The sequence below is a fragment of the Bos mutus genome, chromosome 11 (genome assembly GCF_027580195.1).
Source record: "Bos mutus isolate GX-2022 chromosome 11, NWIPB_WYAK_1.1, whole genome shotgun sequence".
NCBI lineage: Eukaryota > Metazoa > Chordata > Mammalia > Artiodactyla > Bovidae > Bos > Bos mutus.
In genome coordinates this window covers 87,170,979-87,185,777 of record NC_091627.1, presented here as the reverse complement: position 1 = coordinate 87,185,777, position 14,799 = coordinate 87,170,979, and the positions used below count along the sequence as shown (strand labels likewise).

Sequence of the window (14,799 nt, the reverse complement as noted above, 5' to 3'; positions counted from 1 at the left end):
CAACTTCATTTTAAGAGACAGATATACACATCATTTAAATATCATGCAAATAATACCTAATTTCAGCAAGGATCCCTATTTGGTAGTGATATACTTGTTGCTAACATTACATTATCTGCCACTTTCTTTTACATTTACAAAAAAAAAAAATGCTACCAAATACAAAAAAAAACACATACGACAAATACATACGTGAAAGAAAATAAAATATACTAATCAGGCTGATTTACAATGATGTTGATTAACACAAAGAAAAAGCACATACTTACTTATGAGCTCTGAATGTATAGATAGGCTCCACATCAAGAGACGTGCTCCTAAATCAGAGAGAAAGGAGGATTTTTTATCATTCTAAAAGTCAGTAGTAAACAGTATGACTGAATGTGTCATAAAAACACGCCTAGAAATATCAACACTATGGTAATATACAATTCTCAACCCCAGGACACAATAAAGCTTACTTAACAGCAATCACATATTTCTGTGACTTCAAGAAACAAAATTCTTTAGTAACTGTTATAGCACTTTTAGCACTGTCCTAATCTATTTGATTAAAGGGAGAGAGAGCCTCACTCGTGGAGAAAACACATGGGTTTTGAAGAGATAAACTTCTGGATTTAATTTCCAGTTCTGTATCTAATCGGCTAACTTTAGGCAAATTATTTAATCTTTTGAAACTTTAGATTCTTCTATGTTTAATATAAAATAGAAAAACAGGGATAACAGCCAATATTTAGAAGATTAAATCAGATTCTTCAAGGTAAAACAGCCTAGGACAGAACAGAATTTCAATCAAAGGTACTTCAATTTCCTTGCATTTCCATAAAGATTAACAATGTCTACCCTTAATACCTGCAGAAACTGTCCACATTAGATTTGGACATCAGAATAATTATTCATTACTCAGAATACTGAGTGTATGAATACTCTACACGGCTAATACTGGCCATAACTGAGAACAGAAACTGGATTTAAAATTGGATTGTATTACAGATTTTTTTTTAATTAGGCATATGATAGCTCTCCTCATTTCCAAAGTTTTAAATTCAAAGGTAAACAAAGGCTATTGTTACTTGCTTGTGATGGTGTTATTACTAAGCTACCACCAGCAAGAAATTTCAATATATTTCAAAGTTATAGTCAAGAATATATAATGAGATACTCACATTCTCTCATCTAATATGATGCCCACTGTGAACTAAAGAACTTGAAGAACAAAAGGCACAGTTTGTAAACAGGAAATACCTTTTCTCTGTTAAAGACACCTGATCTACATGAAGATTCACTTGATTTTAGCAAGATCCAGTTGAGCTGTCGGAGAAGGCACTGGCACCCCACTCCAGTACTCTTGCCTAGAAAATCCCATGGATGGAGGCGCCTAGTAGGCTGCAGTCCATGGGGTAGCGAAGAGTCAGACACGACTGAGCGACTTCACTCTCACTTTTCACTTTCATGCACTGGAGAAGGAAATGGCAACCCACTCCAGTGTTCTTGCCTGGAGAATCCCAGGGACGGGGGAGCCTGGTGGGCTGCTGTCTATGGGGTCGTACAGAGTCGGACACGACTGAAGTGACTTAGCAGCAGCAGTTGAGCTGTCTGATGAACGTCTATGTATGACAGCTAGAATGTCACTGATTGCTTTCAAATTGGGCAGGAGATATTCTCTGTCAGTAGTAAAACTTCCATCCTCTCCTCTATTTGATGTTCATTTCTACTCTTTAATAAAAAGAGGTATCCATCACTATAGAAGGGCCCTTGCTGGTAGATTCTGGGTTCTGGACCATGTAATCCAAGGAAGAAAGAGAAAGTACCAAATGGGATCAGGACTAGCTTGGTGACTGATAAAAGGGGTTTATACCAATTCATGTCTGTCCATGCTTACAGAGGAACCAAGGGGCCAAGGCAAGTATTAGCATATAAGTGAGAGCAGCAACAGTGCCCTTCAGTCTAGACATTTTGGTCAAGATCAAAAGAAAAGATCAAAGAGGTCTCTTGCCCGGACCTGCTCCAGCCTAAGTCCAAACCTAGTAAACAGTGGGGAAGGATTGGAGTTGGGATTTGACGATTTTAAACATGACTACATTGGAGAAGGAAATGGCAACCCACTCCAGTGTTTTTGCCTAGAGAATCCCAGGGACAGCAGAGCCTGGTGGGCTGCTGTCTGTGGGGTCGCACAGAGTCGGACACGACTGAAGTGACTGAGCAGCATCAGCATGCTGCTTACAACAACAGAAACCTCTACAGACAGAGGGTTCCTGAAATGTAACATTATTTAAAATACCAAATAAAGATTATAATCAGCATTCACAAACCATTTCTCCCTAAGGGTCAGTTTTAGAAGAAATTATTTGGGGAATTTAACAGCAAATAATAAAGTAAGGCTTTCTCTGCTGAAAAAAATATTAATTAAATTATTCAAATACAGTTGAAGTAGAATATTCTCACTTTTTGGCTGGGGCTGTTTTCTGCAAATTCCACATTTTTAATGTGTGATCCTCTGATGCTGTTATCAAAACAGGCTCAGTGGGATGGAAAGCGAGGGCTCTAATGCCATCAAAGTGACTTCTTAATGTAAACTTGGGGTTCCATGTCTTCCTCAATGCATCTTTATTGTTTGCTATCTATTAAAGAAACAAAAGATACCAATATACTTAGTTCAGAATGGGGGGGGAAACTGTATTTCAGCATTAATTCTTACTGTTTCATCATTAAACTATCATTATTTTGCAACTTTCAAAATAATATAATTTTTAAGCAGATAACCAAATCAATAGGCAAAATTAGCAATATGTCAACAATGGTTTTCTTTGAAGAAATATGAATGCTATAATAAGAAAATACATAACATAATTCAGTATAGAAGAAGGATCAAATAACTTAGTAACAAAAAACAAAATTTCACTAGGATGCTTTTTAAAAAGACAAGTGATTTAAACCTGAATTATAGAATAGAAAGCAATTTTGGGTAAGAGTTGAAAAACTAAATTATCTTTAAACATGTTAACATTACAGAATATGATGATACTTTCAAAATTTTCAATGGTTTCAGACAAGAGCTAAATTTTCTTCAAATTGGTAATGAAGTTTATACACTGGCAACAAAATGTTAAAATTGGAAGAGACAATCAAATATTACAAACATAATTATATATTTATTATGTTCCTTTTCTCCACAAAGGGCTTCCCTGGTAGCTCAGATGGTAAAGAATCTGCCTGCAACACAGGAGACCTGGGTTCGATCTCTGGGTTGGGAAGATTCCCTGGAGAAGGGAACAGCAACCTACTCCAGTACTCTTGCCTGAAAAATCCCCATGGACAGAGGAGCCTGGTAGATTATGGTCCACAGGGTCACAAAGAGTCGGACTCGACTGAGTGACTTTCACTTTCTCCACAGAATCTCAATCTCAATAACTGAAAAAATATTGCATTGTTTTTTCATTCCAACTAATAGAAAAGCTAAAGAGGATAGTGTTTGACTTTACACAAGCACCATGGATGAACTTCATACTCCAAGGCTAACAATCATGGTAGATGTAAGCAAGTATTTGTAATATACTAGAGAAATGTTTGGAGAAGGCAATGGCACCCCACTCCAGTACTCTTGCCTGGAAAATCCCATGGATGGAGGAGCCTGGTAGGCTGCAGTCCATGGGGTTGCTAGGAGTCGGACACGACTGAGCGACTTCACGTTCACTTTTCACTTTCATGCATTGGAGAAGGAAATGGCAACCCACTCCAGTATTCTTGCCTGGAGAATCCCAGGGACTGGGGAGCCTGGTGGGCTGCTGTCTATGGGGTCGCACAGAGTTGGACATAACTGAAGCGACTTAGCAGCAGCAGCAGCAGAGAAATGTTACCATACTCACAGTTACAAAAATTATCAATGAAACAACAACTGGTATTCTAAGCAGCATTCATTATTTTCTACATTATTCAAAAGACTTAAAAAGCATTAACTCACTTAATCCTCACAACTCTATGATGTAGGAATTAACACTATCCCCACTTTATAGACTATCCATTTTAGGGAAAGAGAAGTTAAGTGACTTGCCATCTAGTAAATGGAGGAGTCAGGATTCAAAATCAAGCAATCTGGTTTCAGAGGCTATACTATTAAACTGTAATTTAGAACCCAGAAATTTAAAAATCTGCAGAGAAATTTGGACAGGACACGTCACAACCGGGGCAATGCATGCGTGCTAAGTTGCTCCAGTTGTGTCTGATTATTTGCGACCCAATGAACCATACCCCATTAGGTTCTCTGTCCATGGGGTTCTCCAGGCAAGAATACTTAAGTGGGTTGCCATGCCCTCCTCCAGGGGATCTTCTGGACCCAGGGATCAAACCCGAGTCTCTTTTGTCTCCTGCATTGGCAGGCAGGTTCTTTACCATTAGCGCCACCTGGGAAGCAGTAAGTGAAGAGGAACTACTCTAAGAGTGGGGCTGATTATTTTGGGGGTAGGCAGGGCTGGCAGGAAGGTTAAGACGACAAGGGCAAATGAGCTGACCTCTGTTATTCTTATTAAAGAGCTAAAAGGTTTTCATGTGGAAGAGTACTTAAATTCCTTTGATTATCTTGATGTGGTAGGCAGCCACTAAGTTCCCAATCAGCCTCACCTATTTTTACCTTTTGGTAGTCCCCTTCCCTGGTGGCTCCGATGGTAAAGAATCTCCCTGGAATGTGGGAGATGCAGGTTCATCCCCTGGAGAAGGAAATGGCTACCCACTCCAGTATACTTGCCTGGAGTATCCCATGGACAGAGAAGCCTGGCAGGCTACAGTCCATGGGGCATAAAGAGTTGGACACAACTGAGCAACTAACACTTTCACACTTCTACGTTATAGGATGCTCTGTGATCGACAGCACACAGCAGAAGTTGGAACAAATTACTTCCAAAATTAGGTTATAAAACCTTTCATCCTGAGTGTTTCTGCTATCTTTTCAGGTGCACTCACATTGGGAAAAGCCAGCTGCTCTGTTGAGGAGCCTACAGAGAGGTCCATGTGGTGAGGAACTGGTCCCCAGACAACAGTCAGCAAGAAACCAAGGCCTTCAAACAACTACATGAGTGAGCCTGGAAGCAGATTTTCCCCAAGTCAAGTCTAGGTAAGACTGCAGCCCTTGTCAATGTCTTGATTACAACTATACAAACAGCCAGAGTCACATAATTAAGCTGTCCCCAGACTGCTGACCCATGGAAGCTGTGAGACATAAATGTTTGTTCTTTTAAGCTGTTAAATGTGGTACAAGTTGTTATGCAGCAATAGATTTCTAATATGCTTAATAAAATCAGGAACTACATTTAGAAACTGAGAAAGACTTAAGTTTTCTAACAATTAAGAGTTATGAAAATAGGATGAGCTTTCTCCAGAGAGAGGACTGAATTCCTTTATGTATTAGACAAACTCTTTGTAGGAACAAAAGCATCTAATGGGAATTTCTGCTTCTGGTCATGATGGACTAGATCATTAGGACCAACTGTGTACTGAGGACAAGTAGAATAGCAAAGCTAAGAATAAAAAGTCTAGAACTAACAAAATGGTGGGAAAAAACCTAGGATCCAGGTGAAGACAGAGGCCTACGGAAGTGAGCCTGGTATCTGGAACTGTTTTCCCCAGCGAGTGTTTACTGATTTCAAAAGAGATGGGTGAGAGGTTGAGCTGTGTTTCTGATGACTTTGCAATGCCGAGAGATATAGATTGATGTCCAGGGCCTGCCAAGAAAGTAGGGCTTAGTAGACTACCTGGCTTTAGGTTTTGATTTCAGAAGGCTGTATCCTACACATAAGAGTGAACTAGAAGAACAAAAGCCTTTAAAAGATTGTAGATGAGCTTTAGACCATCTCAAAAACTAAAAATGAAGCATGTGATCCAGATTTCTAGTGGCTGCGACATCTGAGAGAAGAAAATGAAAATATACTCTTTGTGGAAAGATGTAAACTTAGGCCTGAAATTATTTCTAGAGACAATTTTTCAAATATAGCTATTTGGACATAGTACAGAATAACCATACCCATATGAGATACAACAGCACAAATGAAAACAAACAGAAATAACACATAATTAGTAACAGAACTACTACTGAGTCTCTGATTCAAAGTTTAAAGTAATCATGCTTACTATGTTCAAGAAGATAAAAGACTGAAAATTCTGGAAGAAATCTGTAAATAATTTTTAAAAAGTAACCCTAGAAGAAAAGATATAAGATTTCATTAGATGAGTTTAATTACAGATCACATATAACTGAAGAGAGAATTAGCTAACTGGAAGATGAGTCATTAAAAAAATCTAGACTGAAGTACAGAAAAACAAAAGATGGAAAACACAGAAGAAAGAGAATCAGAAACAGAATATAGAAAGAGGATCTAACAATATAAAACAGTTCTAGAAGAAGAAAAGAGGGAGGGAGAGAGGTGTAAAAGCAGTATCTAAAGAGAATGGCTGAGAACATTATAGAACTCAAGGAAACATATTAATTAAATTTTTAAAAACCACTGAAATCTTTTATGACAATCAAGGCATAGAGAAATATCAGTCACAGGAAAAACTGTCCACTACTGAATAACCAAAAACAGAAATGACAGTTGATTTTAAGAGAAAACAACAAAAAAATGAAATATATTTAAAGCACTAAAAAAAGTATGACAAAAACCAATACAATTTTTGTAAATATCCTTCAATTAAAAATAAATAAAGGAAACAAACAGCACTTAAAAATTTTTTGCAAAGTGAAATTTGAAATCAGAGATAATAGCCTAGTCAGGCAAAAAAAGAGACAAGTAAAGACAATTCAAGAAAATTAAAAACTAAGAGAGTTAGGCACCAATAGATCTTCATTAAACAGATATACTGTATTCTTAGAGTAAAAGAAAAATGAACCCAGATGGGCAGTCAAATATGCAGGGGAGAATGGAAAAAGACAAGACAGTTAATGTAAAACAGATAATTCTGACTACTGAGTATACAAAACAGAAGCTGGTAGAAGATTAATGTACACAGAAATAAAATATATAACAGGAATGACATGTACATTGGGTGGGAGTATTTTAAATAAAGTGTTCTAAAGATCCTTGTATATAAAATTTTGATAAGAATATGTGTAGTAATCTGTAATGTACAAAGTAATGAAAGAGTGCATAAGCTTCAAATAATGGAGAGGGGTGAATGATAAAAAATAAGCAATCCCAATTTAGGCAAAAATAGAAAAACACAGAATAGGCGGCACAAAAAATGGCAGGATTAAGTACAAATATTATTAATTATTTTAAAAAGAAACAGACTAAATGCTTCCTAATTTTACAAGGTTGTCAAAGGTTAAAAAATAAAAGCCAGCTAAATGGTGTTTTTAAAAGACATAAATTATAAGGATATAAAAACACTTAAAACAGAGTTTTGTTTTGTTTTGTTTTCCAAAATCTGTATCGGAGAATGGAGTGCAAGGAGCCTGTTTAGGTTAAGTTATTGTGGTAGATCCAGATGAAGAAAAATGGACCAGGAGGGGAAGAAAAAAGATGTACTATATGGATTTCAGTTGTTGGCGGTAGAACCCGAAAGACTTACTAAAGGGCTTAGCATAGAGGGGAGAGTTTTGATCTAAGGGAAGAGGAGTGAGTGGTGAGGCTTCTCTTTGGAATACTTCCAAGGTTCACTTAGGGATCCATACTACATCCTCTACGTGGCTGCAGCTGCACTGTATTCCCCAGCGAAGACGATGAAGTATAAAACTGAAAGGATTTTAATGAAGAGATAAGGTAGGCTGTAAATACTTTATGAAATAAGCAACTGTTTTTCTGATACTTGATGACAATGAACAATTATAAAAGAACTGTGTTTGAGATTAACTAAATGGATGTGTGCATAAAGGTATAAAGATTCCAGTTTTGGTCCAAATCACTGATAGGTCAACCTTAGCATCTGCAAAGTATCTTGCATACACCTTGTCTAACAACAGCTAAAACTAGTTTCTCAGTTGTTGTCTTATTCACAATGTATTAAATAAGCAAGACAAATGTTGCCATTAGGCAGACATGGTACCTCAAAACATAAGACACACCCAATCTTGGTGATAGAAAAAGGAATTCTTTCCCTTATCTAAAACCAATGAATAAGCTCTACTGACTTACAGATTTAGGTAAAACCTATAATTTTAATCTGCATGATGTGAAAAGTATTGTTATGCTCATATTTTCAAAGTTTGTGATTAAAACTGAAATTCCACACTTGTGAAGAAGTCTCACAATTGTCATCTTTTTCTATAAAATGAACTTTCTATTTTTTAAAAAATAAATTAAAACCACAAAAATAAAACTGCTACTCACATCATAAGTTAATGAATCTGCTTCGTTGGCCACTGTAAGGCCTGCCAATTCTCCCAGTCCCAGTTCACTTTCAAGTGCTTCATCTGCTCCCATGATGAATGACTTCCCAGAAGAAGGAGGAAACGTCAGTGCTTCCACTGAAGGGGGAAGACAAAAGAAACATTAAAAAAAAACACTTCTAAGTAGTCAACAATTAATTTCATAAGGGCATATCTACATTTGATTATTTATAAATGCTTTCAAACACAGTAAAATTCAGTACACAGAAAATCCTGAAGAAGTGCTTGCTCTTTTCCATATTTTAACCATTTAAAGGTATCATCTAATTAGAAAAGTACAACATGAAACAAACCCTTTTTCACTATAGAAAAAAATTTATAAATGTATAAAAGTAGATTTTTCTCATTTGATATTTCATGCTAATTACCCAAGTGATTTCTATCAATTATTAAAATATGTACAGTAAGTGATTTAATCTTTTTAATTAATTTAATTGAAGGATAATTACTTTACAATATTGTGATGATTTTTGCCATAATCGACATGAATCAGCCATGGGTAAACATGTGTCTCCCCATCCTGAACCCCCCTCCCAACTCCCTCCCCACCCCATCCCTCTGGGTTGTCCCAGAGCACTGGCTTTGGGTGCTCTGCTTCATGTGTTGAACTTGCACTGGTCATCTATTTTACATATGGTAATGTACATTAAAACATGTATAGTGATTTTGAACATTGCTGGCTGCATTCAAAATAAAATTGGTTAATTCTATAACTTAAATAAGAGAAATCGCAAATGAAAATGGGTCATAATTGTATTAGTAAAAAACGCATATATAAGGCAAAGCTAATTTGTGTTGTCAGAACTCAAGACTACCACTGGAGAAGAGGGAAGGGGCAGTGTTTGAAGGCAGCACCATCAGGACTTCTAGGCCCTGGTGACATTCTGCTTCCTGACCTAGGCAGTGGTGACACGACTGGTTTTGCTTAGAGATAACTCACTGAGCTCATCCCTATGACTTAGCAGTTTACTGTAGATATATTATATTTCATTTAAAAATACTCATTTCAAAGAAGTTTTTTATTAAAGTGTCTACTGGAACACTTATAAATGCCAATCATTCTGACAAGCCATCAGAGATCATTCTTTAAGTAGTTTTCTCAAGGTAGTGACTTTATTGATGACAAACATTTATGAGTTGATTAGATGAATTTAGTAGTTTAACTTTGGCTGCTGAAGAAGTTAAAGAGTCGGACACAACTGAGCGACTGAACTGAACTTTTTTTTTTTAAGAAACAAGTCAACTGTACTAATCAATGTATGCAGAGAATTGATTTATGAGATGTTTTTCAGTTTCACATTCAATAATATAATTTTAGATTCAATCATAAATATTGAAGAAATGAAAAGAACAGCTATGAACTTTTAAAAATACTAGTGGCAGGAACTCTACTCAAAATCGTTACAAGAACAAAATAGAGTATAAATTGATAAGACATTTTCAAACCACCACACAATAAAGCTACAATAATAAAAATGGGTTTTACACAAACATACCACATGTCTTATAAGGGGTCTGAACAACTCTAAACATTTACTAATAAAGAGCAGGAATTGTTTCATTTAGAACAGCAATTTTCATGCCAAAATTTCAACCAAATGATTCACATGAGACTAGGAGGTTAGAGCTTCAGCCAGGTGTTCTTTTGTTTTCACGCCTAATATTGCCAGAAAACTCAGTTCAGATATGAAGTGAAAATGGTTCCTCCCCACGTCCCCCAAAAAACTAAGATTTGTGATTTGGTCACTCACACTGCATGGGCTAATTTAACTAACTGTTCTAGGAATGGCCAAGTAAAATCTGAAAACAAAGAAAGGCAACCAAGCACTGCTTCCACACATACCAGTGGCTAAACCAGCAGACCTAAGGGGCAAAGAGAGAGCTCCAATGGGCAAACCATGAACTGACTGCCCTCTAAGAGTCCTTAGAACTTTCGATTAGAGGTCACATTTCTATTAGTAACTAAATATTACAGGCTCTAATCAGCTTTTACAAAATAATTTAAATATGCCTCAAGTGCAGCACTCACTGCCTTCTGAATAATTATAATAAAAATATAGCAATAAACTTACATAGCACATACAAGCTATGGAAACTTCTTCTGAAACTGGACTGGAGACTGGAAAGCATCAGTCACAGGCAATTAAATCTACAACATATTTCTTAAATGCCTTTTCTACTTGTGAAAATTCTGTACTGTGGAAGCAGACGTAGGACCAATACTACAGATCATAAGTTAGACATTCAACACTTCTGTTCTAAAGGTTCTTAATTTTTTTTTAATTAGGGGCATTTTCTGTGGTTTATACATTCTTTTCTGCATATATGTCATTTAGAACATATTCTGCCTCTATTATTATAAGTGGATTACATGGCAGAAACCAACATAACACTGTAAACCAATTATCTTTCAATTAAGAAAAAATAATTCTATAAGATGAAATTTCTGATAAAATTCTTTTGAGATTATTAGAATAAGAGGAAAAACTAACTTTCCTTCTTATCCAGACCTGATCTTAGAATAAAGGAAGTTGATTAAAATTCTCACATCTATAGTATCAGCTGAATGAATCTCCTAGTGAGTTACAAACATACCTGTTGAGGCCCCATGATTCACATCTTAATTTAAAAGATACGTACCTACGTCAAATAAATTGTTCATCTAGAATGTAAAGGTATCATATGTGGTTCTTCATTATTTAATGTATGGAAAACGAATTCCCAGTATACTATAATTAATACTAATAAATTAGCTGTGCAATGATCAAACAATTTATTGAAAAAGTATTCCAAACACAAAAATCTATCCATCAAGGGTCTGTCAATTTACATTTCTCTAAAAAACAACCAAATTTAAAACCAAGAAAGAATAATAATACATGTTTCCTCTGTGACTTTGGTGGTTTTATTCAATAAATAATAATTTGAAGAGACATATCCACTGCAAATAATTATAATATTTAAATTCAAGGCAATTTTCAAAAATAAATTTCAAAATATATTCATTAATCATGAAGATTAATTTTATGTCACTCATGACTTTCAGCTAATGTAAATATATATTTTATAATCAATTTCCACATATAAGCATTTTATAATTTATAAATAGGAATATCGGAACTTCTATCTAAGAGATGGAAAACTGCATTTATATAACACAAGATTATACTATAAAAAACTGGGAATAATCTAAATATCCAAAAGGGGAATGGTTAGGTATCAAGTCTAAAATAGAATATTTAATTTAAAATTTTAAATCTTAAAATTATAATCATGAATTTATGATTTTATATATATAAATACAACTGAATTCTTCTACCTGGTGACTATAACTGTAAAAAGTATATGCACATAGACAAGGACTGAGAGAGAACAAGGAAATGTGACTAGACTTTCAGGTGCCTTTTTTCTCTTTTTGTCAATGATAAATTGCTTAAACAACGGAGAAGATGATGGCACCCCACTCCAGTACTCTTGCCTAGAAAATCGCATGAACGGAGGAGCCTGGTAGGCTGCAGTCCATGGGGTCACAAAGAGTCGGACGCGACTGAGCGACTTCACTTTCACTTTCCACTTTCATGCACTGGAGAAGGAAATGGCAACCCACTCCAGTGTTCTTCCCTGGAGAATCCCAGGGACGCCAGAGCTGCCGTCTCTGGGGTCGCACAGAGTCGGACACGACTGAAACGACTTAGCAGCAGCAGCAGCATGAAAACATTTATGTGAGTCTCAAAGTAAACATTTACTAACTATGTATATACTCAGTTTTCTCATTGTTGGGATGGTATTAGAACTACATGTATGCACATCAACTACATGGCTTCTGTGAAGCTGCAGGGGGATGTTCTAAACTACAATTTAGACTTGGTTTTAAGTTTATGCATCCTTTTTCAAGTCTTACAAGACTATAGCTATAATCAAACCCCCTTGAATATAAGAAAGCCTACAATGTGGAGTACTACATACATAGTTTAAACATGTGTAGAGTAAAACTCTTCTCTTAGAGAGCTCTCTACTAACTGAATTTAGTAAGTACATCCAAGTGCTTTTTGTGCTCTAGTGTGTCACAAGTACTTGCCTTCATCTGCCCTATTTATTTCATGTTCAGGAAGCCTGGAGCTGCTGGGTCTGGAGGGTGAACCCACAGATGGCTGCAAGGAGGGAAGTTCATCAACATCTCTCAAATTAGCAAGCATATCTTGTAGTTTTGACCTGTTGGGCCCTAGCCCCGAAAAGGGAGGGAGAGAACAAAAAAGAGAAAACAGAATTATCCAACTGCATCAAAATGGTGCCATAAACCTTATTTACATCTGCCAATATTCACCTTTAAAACTACCATACTATATTATATTAAAGAGTAATTTATTTTCTAAGTTTTTAAGACTTTTAAAAAGGTATACTACTCTTGAAAAATTATGTTTTACATATATTTTTTAAATTAAGCTAATGGAATAATGTCATTATTTGCATGAAAAAATGTTCCTGTGCAATTTGGATCATTAAAAATATTATTCTAGAATCCTTATATACAACTCTAAACACAGATACCACAGACTGTGAAGCTACTGTGTGCTAAACTAAACAATCACATTCTTTTCTGTTTGTTTAAATTAAGCTGCATTCATTGCTTTACATCCTGAAAATATGGTACCCAAGGTTAAGTCTCACACCCTACCAATTACTTACCTGTACTTTGATGCTTCATTCTCCCACATCCCTGTTTTGACTGTTTTATATAGGATAGAGGCTGAAACAGATCTTCGGTTGTTTTTCCTGTTATAAGTTTAATTAAGAATGGGAAAATCTTACCCATAGTCCATTATGGCTTTTTCCTATTTTTAAGCAATTTTAACTATTGCCTAGAAATATATTCTAAGATAGTGTGATTAGAGAACACAATTTGACTGAAAATATTTCTACTAGCCCATATTATAAAGACACAACCTCTTGCAATGAGAAACAGCTCAATTTAAAAAGATACCTATTATGCTTTATAAATTAATGCTTTCCTTCAGTTCTGTTTTCATTTTACATCTTTCAGTTCTGTTTTTATCATGTCTCCTCTTGCTCCCAGACTATCATTTTATCAAGATAACCTAAACTGATGATGATAAAATGTCCTGAACTCTTCAGTCCTTCTCTCGTCATGAAAAACATTAGCCTTTCTCCTCCTAAAGAATCATTTTTTCTCACCATACTAAAAAGCTATGTACCATATGCCTGAAACAATGATCACAATCTTCAGGCTCAGGAAATCCACTAGCTTCTGTTAGCAGGAATACTATTTCGGTCAAATAGTGCAGCTTGAGACCTTAAATGCTAAACTCTAACTACAGCGAAGCCTTGATATTTGATAAGAACCAAATAATAAATAATAGATGAATTCTACATAAGTTCTTGATACCCTTTCAATTAAAAGGTCTTTTACATTTTAAGACATTTATTATTGTAGCATAATGACAAATATATTAACTTTAAGTCAATCTGATAAATAAAACATTCTCCTTGTTTCTTGCATATGACAAATATTCCTTAAAATTTCAGCTTAAATGATTTTATCATGGCTATGAAAAGTCATAACAAACCATGTCTCACTATTGCTTATTAAAATTAAATTGTATCAGTATTTTTAATAAAAAGTAGAAAATGTTCTTATGTTTTAATATTAACCTTTCTCATTGTGATTAATTAATACTGAGAAGGCATTAAATGACGTTCTCTCTCTGTTACATAATAGTTGGTACAATGCTAATATCAATAAAGGCCACTGATTTTCTATCCATTAAAGTGAAATACTTGCAAGTTCTAAGATATTTTAAATAAAGATTTAAATACTTATGAGTAACTACTAGGTTATAAATGAATGACTAATTTTTGATAATCCTGAGCATCACTACAAAAAAGAGAAAAAGAAAAAGCATATCCCTCCAGTCTTTTGCAATTTTAAATACATGCCTCACTCAAGTTGGATTTTAATCCCACTGTACACTAATATCCCAAAGGATGAAATTCCTATTGCCGTACAAGGGAGACCCATGTCCATACTGTCAATGAGAGTGGTAGCACAAGGAGGTAATTTAACCTTGCTCTCCTAAAAAGGTGGTTAAGATGGTTTCCAGGGATGTGTGAAAGCTTTTGTATTTCTATTTTATATACCTAACTAGATCTACTGTTAAACCTTACTAATAACTTGAATAAGATAATATATATATATGATGCACAGCGCTAGAAATTTCATTTTAGTTTCCATTTTTGATGTGGAACACATTTTGTTGGGAAAAGAAAAAACCTAATTGGTAATATTATAAATGACATTGGCCAAAATTTTAAATTAGAAAAATAAGTACTTTAAAAAAGCTGTGTCTGACTCTGTGACCTGTATAACACATAGTGATGAGAGCAAATGAACCATGTGTTATGAA

General features: G+C 35.3%; 1 protein-coding gene across 2 annotated transcripts in view; it reads right to left on the bottom strand.

The window, feature by feature from the left end:
- The window catches only part of STRN (striatin), a 108,086-nt gene that overhangs the window by 21,935 nt on the left and 71,352 nt on the right, over window positions 1-14,799 (bottom strand). For both annotated transcript variants that reach the window (XM_070379736.1, XM_005901910.3), the window contains 4 exons: window positions 12,456-12,599; window positions 8,319-8,455; window positions 2,446-2,621; window positions 270-317 (listed from right to left, as the gene is read on the bottom strand). In XM_070379736.1, the coding sequence (XP_070235837.1) occupies window positions 270-317; window positions 2,446-2,621; window positions 8,319-8,455; window positions 12,456-12,599 (505 nt within the window). The remainder of the gene's footprint in view (window positions 1-269; window positions 318-2,445; window positions 2,622-8,318; window positions 8,456-12,455; window positions 12,600-14,799) is intronic.